The 16758-nt window shown below is 37.6% G+C and overlaps 1 protein-coding gene across 7 annotated transcripts in view; it reads right to left on the reverse strand.

Annotated features, from left to right (window-relative positions):
- The window catches only part of LOC18429767 (chromatin structure-remodeling complex protein SYD), a 69901-nt gene that overhangs the window by 17853 nt on the left and 35290 nt on the right, over positions 1 to 16758 (reverse strand). The window contains exon 24 of one of the 7 annotated variants that reach the window (XM_088849545.1): positions 152 to 227. The exons of the other annotated variants lie outside the window; for them this stretch is intronic. Coding sequence (XP_088705671.1) covers positions 225 to 227 — 3 coding nt within the window. The 3' untranslated portion in view covers positions 152 to 224. Of the gene's footprint in view, positions 1 to 151; positions 228 to 16758 lie in introns of those variants that run through there. 7 annotated transcript variants of the gene reach the window in all.

The raw sequence follows: 16758 nt of genomic DNA on the forward strand, positions 1-16758 counted from the left end.
AGGACAAGGGTACGTACTTTTTTGGTGCATGAACACACTTTACTCCAATATTATGTTGTTTTGATCAGTTCTGTACTTTGTGGTCATGGAGTCATCATCAACCATAACTAATTAAAAAAAAAAACAAGTCATCGTTAGCCACTCACACCATTTATAGTATTTATTTGTCATCCCACATTGATGTCTGTTCTCTTTAGGTTCCTTGGTCGTGTTATGCCAGTCTATCACTGCAAACACACAAAATGATCACACACCTTCACAACCATCACCGACTCAAGGGGAGAGACATTTTTCAACACAACACGTGCAATTATATACAGTTCAATCTTTTTGTTAGAAATAAATGAAAATTATTATTATTATTTTCACTTTTTCAAAGTGAAAAAAATTTCATTTTAATAAACGAAAATTAAATTTTAATAGAAAGCAGTATTCTTGAGCCACAACAAATTTGAGGCAGCCACCAGGACCCCTGCCTGCATGGACACCGCCTCATACCTTGACTACAGTGGTCCCTGCCAAAATGGATCTCAGTACAAATCTTGCTAAGTTGTAAAAGAAATCCCATTTACTGCATTGTAACTATTTAGATCATTGTATTGTACAGGTGCTTATCCAAATGGAAGAGTAAAGAAGAAGAAAAAACCGAAGAACTGTTGCTAATCACGCCACCAGCCAGACCAGCTCTATGCATCAGTAAGTGCCATGAACTAAGGTTTACACAATCCAGGACTGATTATACTTAAGGTACAATTCTTCATCCATTCAAGAGATTTGATGGAGGAGTAAAGAACAAATAACTAGCTGCGTATATAATGCCGTATGGCCAAGAAAAACCAATGCTTTATAAGACTAGATGTACTTCTAATACATCTGCTTCCTAATCAAAATCAGAAATCAATCATTCAACAATGCAACACTTTGATAGCCAGCGATATATGATTCCAATTCGAGCACATCCATGTGGGAAGGGGCCCTAAACTGGTCATCAACAACTTTTGAGACATCCAAGTGCTGGGTCAATTCCTTTCATTTTACAACATATTCCACATGTTGCTATCTTCTCTTTTCCCTAGTAGGTTGGTGACTAGGGGAATCGGAACCTAAATTGGACAACCACACTTGAGAAGGCATGTCTGCTTCAATGAACCAGAAGATCTATTTAAATTTGATTACTTTATAAAAATATGCATGCGTGGGTGAAAGATGTAGAACACGTACGGTTTATGAAGTACAAAATTTTTAGCAACTAAACTGACGAGTCTACTCACAAGTGCCACTTACAGCTCAAAAGCAATAAAATAAAGCAATTACAAATCAAGGATCCTCACTTACTGCCATCTAACAAGCTCCTTTCATTCATAAATATCAGACGAATTACAATAGTTAAATGAGTCGAATAATGGGAAGCCTTTATAAGAACAAGTTGCCTCGGATCACCTCCAAAGGACTTACCACATGCAACTCTGGATTACCTAGCTTGGTGGCACATTGATCACAATCCCTGTTAAATGTCCCTAACATAGGAAGCTTTATGAAAAAACCATAGTTGCTGGAAACGCCTGGGAACCCGAATCGCTTGAGGAACAGGAATTGCAGAATCACGCCTGGCTTGAAGATTCTCGTTTTAGGAATCGTTGTCCATACAATAGGAATCACTGAGAACAAGATTCCTAGTTTTTAGGTTTCGGGTATCTATCGGAGTAGATCCAAGTTTCATCCACATATGGAATCGAGATTCCCATCCCCCTGGAATCGACACTCCAGGAATCAAGATTCATTAATATGTGGAATCAAGTTTTCGACATCTATGGAATCGAGTTTCTGATATATGTGGAACAGAGATATGTTGTTGTTTAGAATCGTGATTCTAACATATTTGGAATCCAATTTCTGAAGTATATGGATCAGAGATCCATGCCGGTTTGAGATTGAGAATTACAATAGTGGAATCGAGCTTCTGACAAATATAGAATCGAGTTCCGACATCTATAGAATCGTGTTTCCGACATATGTGGAACAAAGATATATTGTTGTATAGAATCGTGATGCTAACATATTTGGAATCAAGTTTTTAAAGTATATGGATCAGAGATCCATGCCGGCTTAAGATCGGGAATTACAATAGTATGGACTATGGAATGCGTTTGACGACCCCTACCAAGATTCGAGATTTCATTTTTATGGAGAAGGAAGCCCCAAGCACATCTTGAGCCTTATCAGCTTTAGAACCTATATTGGATGTCTTCGGTTAGAAGTTTCCAAAATTTTAAAGTGATTGTGTTGACTATTGAAATTATGGTCATTATAAACAAAAGATAAGTATTTCTAAATTGTGATTTTGACTTAATTATTATAAAGACAAAAATAGGATTATGTCTACGCCACTTCTTTTTTTTTGACAAAAATAGGATTATGTCTACACCATACATTTAATTCCATGTGTTGTGTTTACCAGTTATATTTTAAATTTAAAATAAAGACCGTCCAGGGTGGCACAAGTAAAATAATGAAACCTTGCAACCACCAGAAGCATTAGAAGGAAGATTTCTACTCCAATTTCCTTTGGGAAGTGCAACACCAAGAACCATCATAGACATTGGAAATTATGTACTTTGAATTGGTGTTTTTTTGTTACAACTTACAACTATTATATTTTATTTATTTAGTTAATTTTTGTCCTCAATGAGTACTTGCAACTCGAATGAACTTCCAAATTCAAATATTTATAGCTTTAAAGTACTAAACATGTATGATTGTAATGCCTTTTGCATCTCTAATGTCTTTTGCAGGTAACAATGGCCGTTTTATCTTATAACTAGGGCATCGGACCATTTGATGTTCAATGTAACAAATGAAATTATAGCTTATAACTAGGACAGACCATTTGAAGTCTAAAACCTAGAGGACGTGGCCATTTGATCATTAAGACTTAAGCATTCCACATCTTTACCCTCCTCATGACATGGAACATAGCACTGTATGTTTGGTTTGCACTAAGAATTTTTAATAATATTTAATCTCTAGTTTTTGTTGGCAGTTATAGTCTTGATCTTTCTCACGAAGTGATTGTATAGAATTTTTGTACCTTCAGCACCTTCTTGGTAACATATGACCCATTTAAGGGGTCCCTTTTCTATGTATGTACTTCTTATGCTCAATACAAGTCAACTCTTCTCAAAAAAATAAAAAATAAAAAGATAATCTTATTGTTTTATCCATATGAAGAAACAGAGCCTATTGGCTTTGTTTACAGGATAAGTAGGGTCCATCCCTAATCATGTGCCTTGATTAGTAGTGTGCTAAGACGGCACACCACTCACTCAGGTGCAAAAATAAAAGTAATTTTAATCCTACCGCTTAAGAAGGGGATGTCCAAATGGGGCGTAAGTGTCTACCCATATGGACACAGATATTGTGAGTGCAGGTATTACTTAGTGCTTCACAAAATCCAGAAAGAGGGTATGGATGGGTATCTTACACAGCACAATGATGTAAATTATACAACCCAAAAAATATATAGTAAATAAATGTCGCACATAAATTGTATGTTGATAATAGCATGTGATATATAGCACATGGGTGTACCTATAGTGCTAGGTGTACTGTAAATAGAATAATAAAGATATAGAATTACTGGATATGTCATTTTATATGATAACAAAATATATATTATAATATTCACATTATATCCGTGATATCATATTATCTAGTTCGCATTAGACATATAGTAATATTTAGCGTATAGTATTATCATACATCATCTTGCATTTATTTGTTTTGCATTTTTTATTTATATTACTTTAGAGTTACCCAAAGAGCATCCAAAAATGGTACCTACATTGATCAACTCGATATCAGTATGCAAAGCATATATATCTGGCATACGAGCTAATAAGGTAGCCCCTTTGCGTTTTCAAAAGGCTATCAATCATAACACAAGAATTAAGTAATTGACCATACTCCCATAGACATCAAAATATTTAATCTCGGTTAGATGTCAAACCAGTACGAGGCAAAAGTAAAAGAAGAGGGGTGCAATACATACTCAAAATATTTAATCTCTGTTTCACGTCAAACCAGTAGAAGGCAAAACTAAAAGAAGGTAGAATATCAACCAAATAGAAGTATAGACCCAACAAAGTCAAACCAATAGAAGGAAAAAGTAAAAGAAAGTAGAATATCAACCAAATAAAACAAACAATCAACACAACTAGAAAACCAGAATAAGAAAAAAATTCCACACGAATGAAGGAAATGAATTGAGCAAATACATGCAGAGCTCTGAATAAAGCTGTGGTAGACGACCCATGAAAGGACTAATCAATGCAAAATTTTATTCCCAAATGCTTACTGAAATGGCATCAGCAAATACATGCAGAATAAAGGTACGGTAGACGACGCATGAACGAAGAAAAGTGGGTTCTCCTTAAAAAATGAAAGGAAAAAAAGAAACAAGAAAACTAGATAAAAGAGGGGAAAAAATCAGATGCATTGCTCTAGAGACAGTGCCAATGAAGAACACTTCACAACAAAAAGCACCTACATAACATTAGAAACATTGCATACAAACATCCTAAAGAAAAATCAAAAAAGAAATAAATTAAAATAAATATAGCCACACAACGACAAAAATATCAGACATGCACCTAATTAACATTGAGAACTAAAACCAAATGTAACTTAATGCTTCGCACTGTGACCCATCAAGAGAAATACACTAAGTTGAAGAAAACGCATGCAAGATTGATGATCTAAATAAAAAGAACCAGATTAAATGAATAGAAAGGGAAGCTCTAGGATCACTGCTTACAACATAATAAGATTTTTGGCATGTCACTTAAAGGCGTTAAAAATTACACGCACAGATCTACCACCTTCAAATTGTTCAAAAAAAATTTTAAAAAAAACAAAATGTCTACCACCCTTAACATTCATACAATTCAAGAAAGTAGAGTCCCAAAAATCTCCAAGTCCCAAAAAATCTCCAACTAATAGAAGACCCTACAAATCTACACCAACAACAGACAAATAACCCTACCCCGAATCCTAGCAGCCACAACAGTTGGGGCCAACCTTTTGGACTATGTCCCTAAACCTCTCTATGCAGGCTCAATCACCTTCATCTCGGATATTCTAACTTCCTATCTTCGCTTTCGCTAGATTCACTTTGATTGCTTGATAAGGCTCTCCAAATGGGGTATCAAAATCGAAAACCATAACTTCTAGATTACTAATGGCCACTCCTTGCTCTCGTGCACCATGCTCTTCCTTATTCACTTCCTCATTCTTTGCCTTCTGCTCTTCTTCTGATGTCTCTATCTCCGCCTCTTCAGCATGCCCAGTACTACTACTCAGCATTCTCATCGTATTTTACAATCGTTGGCACATAGTGTTCCTCTACTACCACATCAACCACACCCCCCCAGTACTACCTCAGCCTCGTCGCCATCTATTGCAATCACTGGCACATAGTGATCCTCTAATACCTCTTCGGGAGGCCTACTTTTGACACGCTTTCCTACTGCCAACCTAAACGGGATCCACTCCTTTGCATGATGAGTTCGAGCGGAGCTACAATAGTAGAGAAGGCCCCAACCCCAACAAGCAAGAGCAAGAGCAATCTCTATAAGAAAAAAAAAATATTGAGGGTTGTAGGAAGGAGATAGAGAGAGATGAGAGATTAAAGACGTGCCTAATAGAGGTCAATTTCTATAAGAGGAAAATAAGGGTTGCAGGAAGGAGAAAGAAAGAGAGAGAGAACTAAGCATTGCAAGGGAGAGCGAGAGAGAGAGATGGAGGCGTGCCTGACAGAGTTTTGAGAACAAAGAGAGCGAGAGAGGGTGATAGGGAAGAGGGGCCATGGGAGATACAACGTGAAAAAGAGAGGTTTAGCCGGTGGAGAGAGAGTGGGAGAAGACATGATGCAGGGAGAGAGAGAACTAAGCATTGCAAGGGAGAGCGAGAGAGAGAGATAGAGGCGTGCCTGACAGAGTTTTGAGAACAAAGAGAGCGAGAGAGGGTGATAGGGAAGAGGGGCCATAGGAGATACAACGTGAAAAAGAGAGGTTTAGCCGGTGGAGAGAGAGTGGGAGAAGACATGATGCAGGGAGAGAATAAACCCAAAAAAATAACAATAAAAAAAGAAAGATTGAGAGACTACGCCCTCTCTCAAAGGTCTGCAAGGGAATCCACCCCAGAACAATCTCTTGACGAGACCAAATTCTATTCAATTAATTCACTGATTTACGATGAAGGGAAATCTCCCTTTAAATAGACTAAAAAAAATAAACAACTAACTTTTCGATTTATTTCCCTTAATCTATTTTCTCGATCATCCCTATCTTCTCTCTTAACCATCACGTACCAAAAAGTTCTCTCTTAACCATCACGTACCAAAAGGATAAGGTTTTTTTTAGATATCCCACGTTTTATCCAAAGCCTGAAAGCATAAAGATAAAACTCCCTTTAGATTTATCCCTATCCTATTTACATTCCCAAACAAAACAACCCAATCAATCAATATCAGATAAACTCATAACCACCAGATAAACTCATAACCACCTAATTATCCCTGCATACCTCCTACTATTCTTTCAAAACAAGAAAGAACAAGAATTAAAATAACATCATTGTCCTTTCTTTCCCTCTTGGGTTCTACGACCCTTCCTGGCCCAGCCACGAACTATCGGCTGGAGCATGGCTGCATTACTGCCCCCAGTTGAAAGGAACTCAACTCCGGCGAGTTGGCTTCAGTATAGATGTGGTATAAGTCTGGATCCACCCTTTTGAACTCTTGCTCAAAAATCCACATGCTATCAGACTATGGCCTGCCCTTCCATTTGAAGGGATATTGGCGATCGGAACCTTTTCGAGTTTGAAAGATTTTAGTCTTCAAAACTTGCTCAATCTCCTCAACTTTCTTTCTCAGTAATTGCTTCATCATATCAACTACTTCTTCTTCGATTTCTAGAGGGTCTCCATGAAACTCAAATAAGTCAGCAACTTTAAATATCGGGGAAATATCTAAAGCCTTTGGTAATTCTACCTTATATGCATTGTTCCCATATTGCTTCAAAATGCGGCAAGGGCCCACCTTTTTGGACTTGAGTTTAATATAGGTTCCCAATGGAAACCTCTCCTTTTGCAAATACACCATTACTAGGTCACCCTCCTTGAAAATTTTCTCTCTTCTATGCTCATTTGAGGCTTTTCGATACTTTGCATTGCTTTCCTCAATTTTCTTCCTGATTTGAGCTTGCAAATCTCGAATATGCTTAGCAAAAGCATTGACATCATCACTGATCTTGCCTGGCATGGGTAATGGCACTAGGTCCAGCACATGATTAGGAGTCGGCCCATTAACAATCTCAAATGGTGATTTTCCTGTAGACCGATTCACTAAACTGTTGTAAGCAAACTCAGCTTGGGGCAAAGCGAGGTCCCATTGAGATATGTTATCACCAACAATACTCCTCAAGAGGTTACCAAGGCTCCTATTCACTATTTCGGTCTGCCCATCTGTTTGAGGATGATAGGCACTAGAAAATTGAAGTTTAGTTCCCATGCGCTTCCACAAAGTGCGCCAAAAATGACTTAAGAATTTTGTATCCCGATCAGATGTAATAGACTTAGGAACACCAAGTGGCCTTACAATGTCTTTGAAGAAGAGATCAGCAATATGTGTAGCAATAGTTCTCCTACAAGGAATAAAATGTGCCATTTTGGAAAATCGATCAACAACAACAAAAATAGAGCCCATACCTCGTGTGGTACATGGAAGTCCAAGCACAAAGTCCATACAGATATCAACCCATGGGGCATCTAGCCATAGGGTATCTGGAACAGGAAGAGGAGTATAAAGATCTGTATTTTGTGTGTGACCTTCAGAGACTTGGTAAGTTCGACATCGGGTCACAAATCGATCAACATCCCTTCGTATACGTGGCCAAAAATACTTTTCTCCAACCATAGCCATAGTTTCGCCCTTCCCAAAATGCCCACCTAAGCCCCCACCATGAAGCTCCATGATTAATTTCTCCTTTAGGGAGCAATCAGATATACATAACCGCACACCTTTAAATAAACAATTATCATGCATGAGATACTCACCCATAAGGTCTCGCCCAACAACACACCTTTCAAGGACCTTGTTGAAATTTGGGTCAATTTTATATTGGTCTTTTATCACTTCAAACCCCAACACTTCCATAGACAAAGTTCTAAGACACATAACCCTTTACTTAGAGCATCAGCTGCCTTATTTTGGGTTCCAGCCTTGTATAAGAAGGTGTATTCTTGAAGGAAGGCCATCCACTTCGCATGTTGCGCATTCAACTTCTTCTGGGAACTTAAATACCAGTGCTTCATGATCTAAGTATGCTTCATGATCTGAGTATAAAACAAACTCCCTATGAAGCAGATTGTGCCTCCAGTAGCGCAAGGCTTGCACCACTGCATAAAACTCGAGGTCATAGACCGAATACTTCTTACGTGCCTCATTCAATTTCTCACTAACGACAGCCACTGGTCGCCCCTCTTAACTAAGAACTACCCCTATGCCAACATTTGATGCATCGGTTTCAACCTCAAACACCTTAGAAAAATCCGGTAAGGCAAGTACTGGTGCTTGCATCATTTTTTGTTTAATTAGAGTGAAACTCTTTTCAGCAGCAAGATTTCATGAAAACTTTCAACCCTCATAAAATCAGTCACGCGTGCTATTAGAGTGCTGAAATTTTTGATAAATCAGCGATAAAAAGTCGCTAAGCCATGAAAAGAACACACCTCAGTGAGTGACTTTGGAACCGGCCACTCAACTATGGCCTTCACCTTCTCATGATCCACCTTAATTCCCTCGGATGAAACAACATACCCCAGAAAGACGACATTATCCATCATAAATGAGCATTTTTTTTCAAATTCATAATAAGTGATTCCTTCCTTAGCACATCAAAAACTTGTTCCAAGTGGTTAAGATGATCTTGTGGGTTAGCACTAAAAACCAACATATCATCAAAATAAACCACAACAAATTTACCTGTAAAAGAACGAAGTACCTCAGTCATTAGGCGCATGAATGTGCTTGGTGCATTAGAAAGCCCGAATGGCATCACAAGCCACTCATATAGTCCATCTCAAGTTTTGAATGCGGTCTTCCATTCATCCTCAGAACGAATCCAAATTTGATGGTACATACTCCTTAAATCAATCTTTGAGAAAACCTTAGCTCCATTAAGCATATCGAACATATCATCGAGTCTGGGTATGGGAAATCAGTACTTGATTGTAATTTTTTTGATTGCTCGACTGTCCACGGACATCCTCCATGACCCATCTTTTCTTGGAGTCAATAATGCAGGGACAGCACATGGTAACATGCTTCTCGAATCAATCCCTTAAGCAAATCAACAACTTGTCTGTGCAACTCTTCATGTTCCATGGGGCTCATTCGATAATAGGCCAAATTTTGTGGGCTAGAACTAGGCACCAAGTCAATTTGATGCTGAATATTTCTCAGTGGAGGAAGACCATCAGGTAATTCTTCAAGCATCAAATCTTTATACTTCTCAAGTAGAGGTTCAAGAGACCTAGGAATTGTTGTCGGTGCAGAATTTTCTTTTGCAAGCAACACATAAATCACATACATATCCTTGCTGCCCCCTTTTAATTTTTGCACATTCAGCAACTTTGAACCCTCCTCTTTAGTGGATTTGGGTGTAGGAAGTTGCTTCATAGGGTGGAGTGTGATATTAATACCATCCTTGACAAAAGAATAAGTATTTGGTCTAGTTTTATGCACCATACATGGTCTACCAAGTAGTATGTGACCTGCATCCATAGGTGCTACATCGCAACACACTTCATCTTTATAATTAGCACCAATGGAAAAAGAGATTAAACATCGAGTAAGAACTGGTACCTCACCTCCTTTCTTGAACCACTGGATGTGATATGGGCATGGGTGCTTATGCTCTTTCAATTGAAGCTTATCCACCATCTCTTTAGACACAATGTTTTCACTGCTCCCACCATCAATTCGTATTGTGCATAACTTGCCTCTTGATGTGCAAGTTGTTCGAAAAATATTGTGCCGCAGCCCCTTCTCTTCCTCACTAGGTCTTGAGGTTGATAGCATGGTACGCTAGAGAATTAAGGCTTCACCGCTTTCATCTCCGTACAACTCCTCAATCTCACCCTTGAAAGGCTTAGTTCGTTCATAAGACTAGCTCGTCCCAATATCACCTTGGTCTACATAGGTGTATCCTTCATCGACTTCTTCTTCATAATTTTCTTCGGCCAAATTCACTTTGACAGGGGGTTGACGTGAGGGGCAATTGAATGCCCTATGCTCAGGTTGTTGGCACTTGAAACACACGATTTGTGTATCGTCACGAGGTGTTTTAAGTGCTCCCAGCCCTCTCCCAACACCACCTCTCCGCATATTAGGGTTTGGCCTAGTTGGGAAATTCTTAAAGGTTTAGTTTCCACACCCTATAGGTGGTTTTCTAAAAGTTAAAGCTTGCTACCCCTGCATTGAAGTAGAGCCCCTTGTCACTGAGTTGTTTCTCCCAAGGCCGAGATTGACTATTTCCTCTCGTTTGAGAGCCAAAGTATAGGCATCAGACATCTTTGAAGGCCAATTCATTCTGAATGCCATGATTTAGCCCATTCAAGTAGCGACTTATTTTTTGATCTTTATACTCTTATAAATTTGCCCTAGATGCCAAAATATAGAACTCTTCAGTATAGTCACTTACCGACTTTTCACCTTGCTTGAAGTTTTGACACCTTTGGTACAAAGTTTAGGCATAATTTACTGGTAAAATTTTTCGACACATCTTCGTCTTCATCTTTTCCCACGAATTAATTTTTTCCTTGGCTTGTCGAAGACGATCCTATTGCAAATCATCCCACCAAACCAATACAAGGCTAGAAAATTTTTTGGCTACTAATTTTACTTTTTTGTGATCTGTAATATCTCTATACTCAAAAACACTTTCTCTACTTTACTTAGCCAATCAATAAAATCATCTGCATTCAATCGACCATGGAACTCTGGAATATCAATTTTTATTCCAGGTTCTCTTTCTCTTTCCAACAACCGAAGAATTCGTTCATTGAATTCATCATTTTCGAGGCCACCCGAGGTTGGTTAGGAACAAGATGCATCCCTCTTTCATCTCTGTTGCCTTGAGTTCCAACGTAGGTCTCCGGATTCCTTCCATCCTGAAGCTGAGCGAAATTTTGCACAAGCTCATCTACTTTCTCAGGTACGGGCATGAATTGGTCTACTCTCTCTACTAGGGCTTGAACTACACCAGTCAATAACTTTAATCCATCGAGGGGTGTCTCTTTTGTAGCCATCGGAACCTGCTCCGATACCAGGGAGAATAAACCTAGAAAAATAACAATAAAAAAAGAAAGAAAGACTGAGAAACTATACCCTCTCTTCAAAGGTCTGCAGGGGAATCCACCCTAAAACAATCTTTTGACAAGACGAAATTGTATTCAATTAATTCGTTGATTGACAATGAAGGGACATCTCCCTTTAAAGAGACTAAAAAAAATAAACAACTGACTTTCCTATTTTATCTCCCTTAATCTATTTTCTCGATCATCCCTATCTTCTCTCTTAACCATCATGTAACAAAAAGTTCTCTCTTAACCATCAGGTACCAAAAAGATAAGGTTTTTTTTAGATATCCCACGTTTTATCCAAAGCCTGAAAGCATAAAGATAAAACTCCATTTAGATTTATCCTTATCCTATTTACATTCCTAAACTAACCAACCCAATCAATCAATATCAGATAAACTCATAACTTGGTAATAAACTCATAACCACCTAATTATCCCTTCACACCTCCTACTATTCTTTAGAAACAAAAAAGAATAAGAATTAAAACAACCCAAATAATCCCCCCTTATTACATCATTGCCTTTTCTTTCCCTCTTGAGTTCTACGACCCTCCACAAACTATCGACTGGGGCATGGCTGCATCAAGACCATGGAAATGTAGAACAAGACTGAAAAAAAGAGGAGAGAGAGGGGGATGGAATAAAGAAGAGGCGAGAGGGGAGATGGATTGGAAAAGAACGCGGTGATTTGATGGATGTAAGACTGTTAGAAGATTGTGATAAGATAGGGAATATTTAGATGTCAGACAAAATTTTCTAAGGATAAGTTATCAAAAAACAAAAAAGTTATAAAAAAAAAAAATTCTAAGGATAAGTTGCATTAAATACCTAATGATTATTGTGGAGTTTTCCTATTTTACCCCTTTACAAATTGCCATAGAACACTGGAAAACACCACATCCTATGGGTTAAACGTAATTTGAAAGATTATGTACCCAAATATAGTACCATACCACTGGGTTCATCCAAAATCAGTGGTCCTAGGGTGAGTGATGAAGAATTGATAATATTGGACAACAACTTAACTCGAGCTTCGGTTTTATATGCTTGGACCCAATAAGCTAATTCACCCTTTTGAAAAGTGGTGAAAATGCTGAGTTTATTAAATGTTGATGCCCACGTGATGTCGTACTGCCAGGTTTAGTGATGGCCACCAGATCCACCTTCCACTTAAAATAATAGTCCCTACGTGAGTGGTGAACCATTGATAATAAACCATAAGAGCTGAGCTCGTAAAGTTATGTAAATGAGGATTTATTGCATCAAATGCTCATGGTAACGTATTGCCATTTCACCGGTTTGTTGATGGCCACCGGGTCCACCCAAAATAGTAGTCCCTATGGTGAGAGTGATGGACTATTGATAGTAATCCATTACAACCAAAGTCGAGCTTGCCATTTGTTTGCTTCAACCCATTTGTTCAAAAATTAATCCATGCAGACTATTGAGAAGTTGTGAAAATGAGGAGCACATTAAAATCTTATGGTGACGTGGCACTTTGGTACAAAGCAATGTACTTCCCATGCTCAATCGACTTCTCTAGCACTTTTGCTTCAATTGTCACAACCAGTTGTCCAACAATCTCTATGCCACGACTAGTTTTTATTTAAAATCGAGAAGTTCACAGAATTCCAGTTGTCCAACTATTCTATCTCACGCTAGTTTTTAGTTAAAATTGGGAAGTTAAGGTTCACCGTGTTTGGGCCTTGTGACTCATTCATAAATTCTCTTGACTTTTTAAATTTGATTGATCTTCTTGAATAAATATTGTTGAACATGAATGAAAAATTTTCGTACCAATGTAAATTATGTAATACTAGAACTATTTCTTCACATGCTAGGTGTATAAATAATAGTAGGCCCTTATACAAACCTCTCCCTCTAATAAAAGGTATTCCATGTTAGAGAGAACCTGTTTATTTATATAGATTATATAGATATTGTCAAGAAATAGACTATTTATTTTTTTGTACAGTGAGAGAGAGAGAGAGGTTGCTGATGGGGAGAGAAGAAATGGGAAATTTAGAAAAAGAGTTGAAAAAAAAAGAGGAGAGAGAGAGGGATGGATTAGAGAAAAAGAGAGAGGGGAGATGGATTGGAGAAGAAAGCGGTGATTTGATGGGTGTGAGAGTGTTAGAAGATTGGGATAAGATAGTAGGATCAAATAAAATATTCAAAGGGATTCGTTCATTATAAATCTAATGATTAGCGGTGTTGTGTAGTTTTACTATTCTACTATACTCCTTTACATAGTGCCATAGTTGCAAAACTCCAATGTAAAACATCATGGGCTAAATGTAATTTGAAATATTATGTACACAAATATATTTTAATATTATATTAACAAACACGTGTACATGCGTTCTTTACTTAATATCACTTATATGGTTTCGATCCCACACACATGTAATTTATTGATGGCCATCGGATCCACCTAAAATAGTAGACAACCAAATTAGAGTCGTACCATCAGGTTTAGTAATGGCCATCGAATCCACTTAAAATAGTAGACAACCAAATTAGAGCTTGGGTTTTATATGCTTCAACCCAATAATGTAAAGTTATATAAATGTTGAGCATTTATTGCATTAAATGCTCATGGTAACGTGTTGCCATACTACAGGTTTGTTCATGGCCATAGGATCCACCCAAAAGAGTAGTCCCCACGATGAGAGTGATGGACTATTGATAATAATCCATTACAACCAAAGTCGAGCTTACCATTTGTACGCTTCAACCCAATAAGTTAATTCAAACTTTTGAGTTGTGATAATGAGGAGCGCATTAAAATCTCATGGTGAGGTGGCATTTTCGTACCAAGCAATGTACTTCATGTGCTCATTTGACTGCTCCAATACTTTAGTTTCGTTCGTCATACAGAATTCCATTCCAGCTATCAATGATCGCTCTCCCACGCTAGGTTTTTTTAAAAAAATTGGGAAGTTGTCAATGATCGCTCTCCCACGCTAGGTTTTTTTTTTAAAATTGGGAAGTTAAATAGTGTCCAAGTATCTGTATCCCACAGTAGTTTTTATTTAAATTTGAGACATTAAGGTTCACCATGTTGGGCCCTATGACTCATTATAAATTATTTTCACATTTTAAATTTGATTAATATTATTGAATAAATATTGTTGATCACGAATAAAATATTTTCGTAACAATGTAAATTATGTGATACTAGAACTATTTCTTGACATGCCAGGTGTATAAATAATAGTAGGCCCTTATACAAACCTATCCTTGTAAGATATGGTATTCCATGATAAAGAGAGCATGTTTATATATATAATATCTAGAAAGAGACTATTAATTTTTTGTACATGGAAGTCACAATCATTCCCACTCATTAGATGTCAAATTGGATAGCTTGGGGTGAGTGACAAAGTCTATTCATTTTGTGCACATGACGACCTTCCAAACCACGTACAGGTCATGTGCCTTAAACACCCTTAGATAGAGTAGGGTCGGTACTCCAAACCTTAGAAGCCAAGGGAACTACTTCTTTGCAATAAAATAATAATAATCAATACTTCTCATTAGGTTATGCAGTCAACACACTACAGTGTAGTAGGGGACCATGGAACGTAAAGGTAGTCTGCGGGCACCCTTACAGACCTAGAGAGGGTACACTATACGATGGGAAATATGACATACTAATTACAGTTTACTTGTATCATGTCCCATACACCAAGGTGGCAGCGCATCAAACAAAGGGTATTGTGGAGTATGGGGTGAACCATACAACATGACGACTTCCTAAACCACGTACAGGTCATGTGCCTTAGACACCCTTGGATAGAGTGAGGTCAGTACTCTAGATCTTAAATGACAAGGGAACTACTTCTCTGCAATAAAATAATAATAATGAATACTTCTCATTAGGGTATGCAGCCAACGTGCTCTACAGTTGTGAAAAGTTGTGAAAATGTTGAGATAAGATTAGGTACTGTGAACTTAGGGTTGGTTCGAAACTCATATAGAAAATAAGATTAGGATTGTGAACTTAGCGTTGGTTCGAAACCCATATAGGAGATAAGATTAGGAATTGTGAACTTAGTGTTGGTTAGAAACTCACATAGGAGATAAGATTAGGGATTGTGAACTTGGGGTTGGTTCGAAACTCATATAGGAGATAAGATTAGGGATTGTGAACTTAGGGTTAGTTCGAAACTCATATAGGAGTTAAGATTAGGGAATGTTGACTTAGGATTATACAATGAGACAACTTACATTTAATACAAGCAGGTCACAATTAATTACAATCATCTGGGGTGAAATTCATAACTATGGACCAATCACAAAGTTCGAGATAGTTTATTTTAAAGTTTGAGCTTATTCAATGGAAAAAATGCATCCATCTAATTTCACATCCAATGGTGAAGATTAATTGTAACTTCCTTGTACCAAGATAAATGGTCTCATTCTATACTTTTCCATATCTAGAATGATAGAAAATAATTTATTGATCTTATGTTAGAGAAAAGATTCTAATAAAATAAATATAAACAACTCATGAGCTTGTGTTTTACATAAATCAACCAAAAAGGTAAAATACACATTCCATGAGTTTGCAAAAATGTGGAGCATTAATATCTGGGAATAAGGTGGCAGCTTCCGATTTGGGAAAAGGAAAATAATCCATTAGAGTAGTTTGTATTTAAAATGTATTACGAGTATTTATTTATTTAATGACTATTATCTTAAAAAAATTGACATTTGAGTTTTCAAGGCATATTACCTTTTTAAATTGGAGTTCATCATCCTCCCCACATGGCTTCCAAGGCATATAACCTTTTTAAATATCTTGAATACTTTTTGAAGTTTTAAGGTCTGGTTCGTATCAAGGTCCTGGCCCTATAGTATATTTTCGGGTTGGGTTCGGGTTTAGGTTTGTCTTTAGGGACGCAGGACTTAATCAGGTCTGAGCCCATAGAATTTTTTCATTTTTTGGGTTCGGGTCCATGTCCAAGTCCAGGTCCAAGTCCGAATGGAAAGACCCGTCCCGGTGTGTCGTCACTATGTTTGACTCTGAAAAAATTTTGGCTTGATTTATAATGTTTAAAATATTAGTAATTTCATCACTACACACATAAGACGTGCATCCCGGTCTACCCCTCAACATACACCACTATGATCCGGCCAGATCTATCTCTAAGAATACACCACTATGATCCAGTGTATACTTTTGCTAATAAGTACAAACAATTACGATTTGTCAATCATTACAAGCATTGAATGCAAGCCATCATTTGGATTCAGAAACTGCTCCCGCTTCACATTCTCCCACAACCCTCAATAAATACCCGCCTTAATCCCATCGCTATCATTATTTCAT

This window comes from Amborella trichopoda, chromosome 10 (genome assembly GCF_054954075.1).
Source record: "Amborella trichopoda isolate Santa Cruz 75 chromosome 10, AtrichopodaSantaCruz75HAP2 v2.0, whole genome shotgun sequence".
NCBI lineage: Eukaryota > Viridiplantae > Streptophyta > Magnoliopsida > Amborellales > Amborellaceae > Amborella > Amborella trichopoda.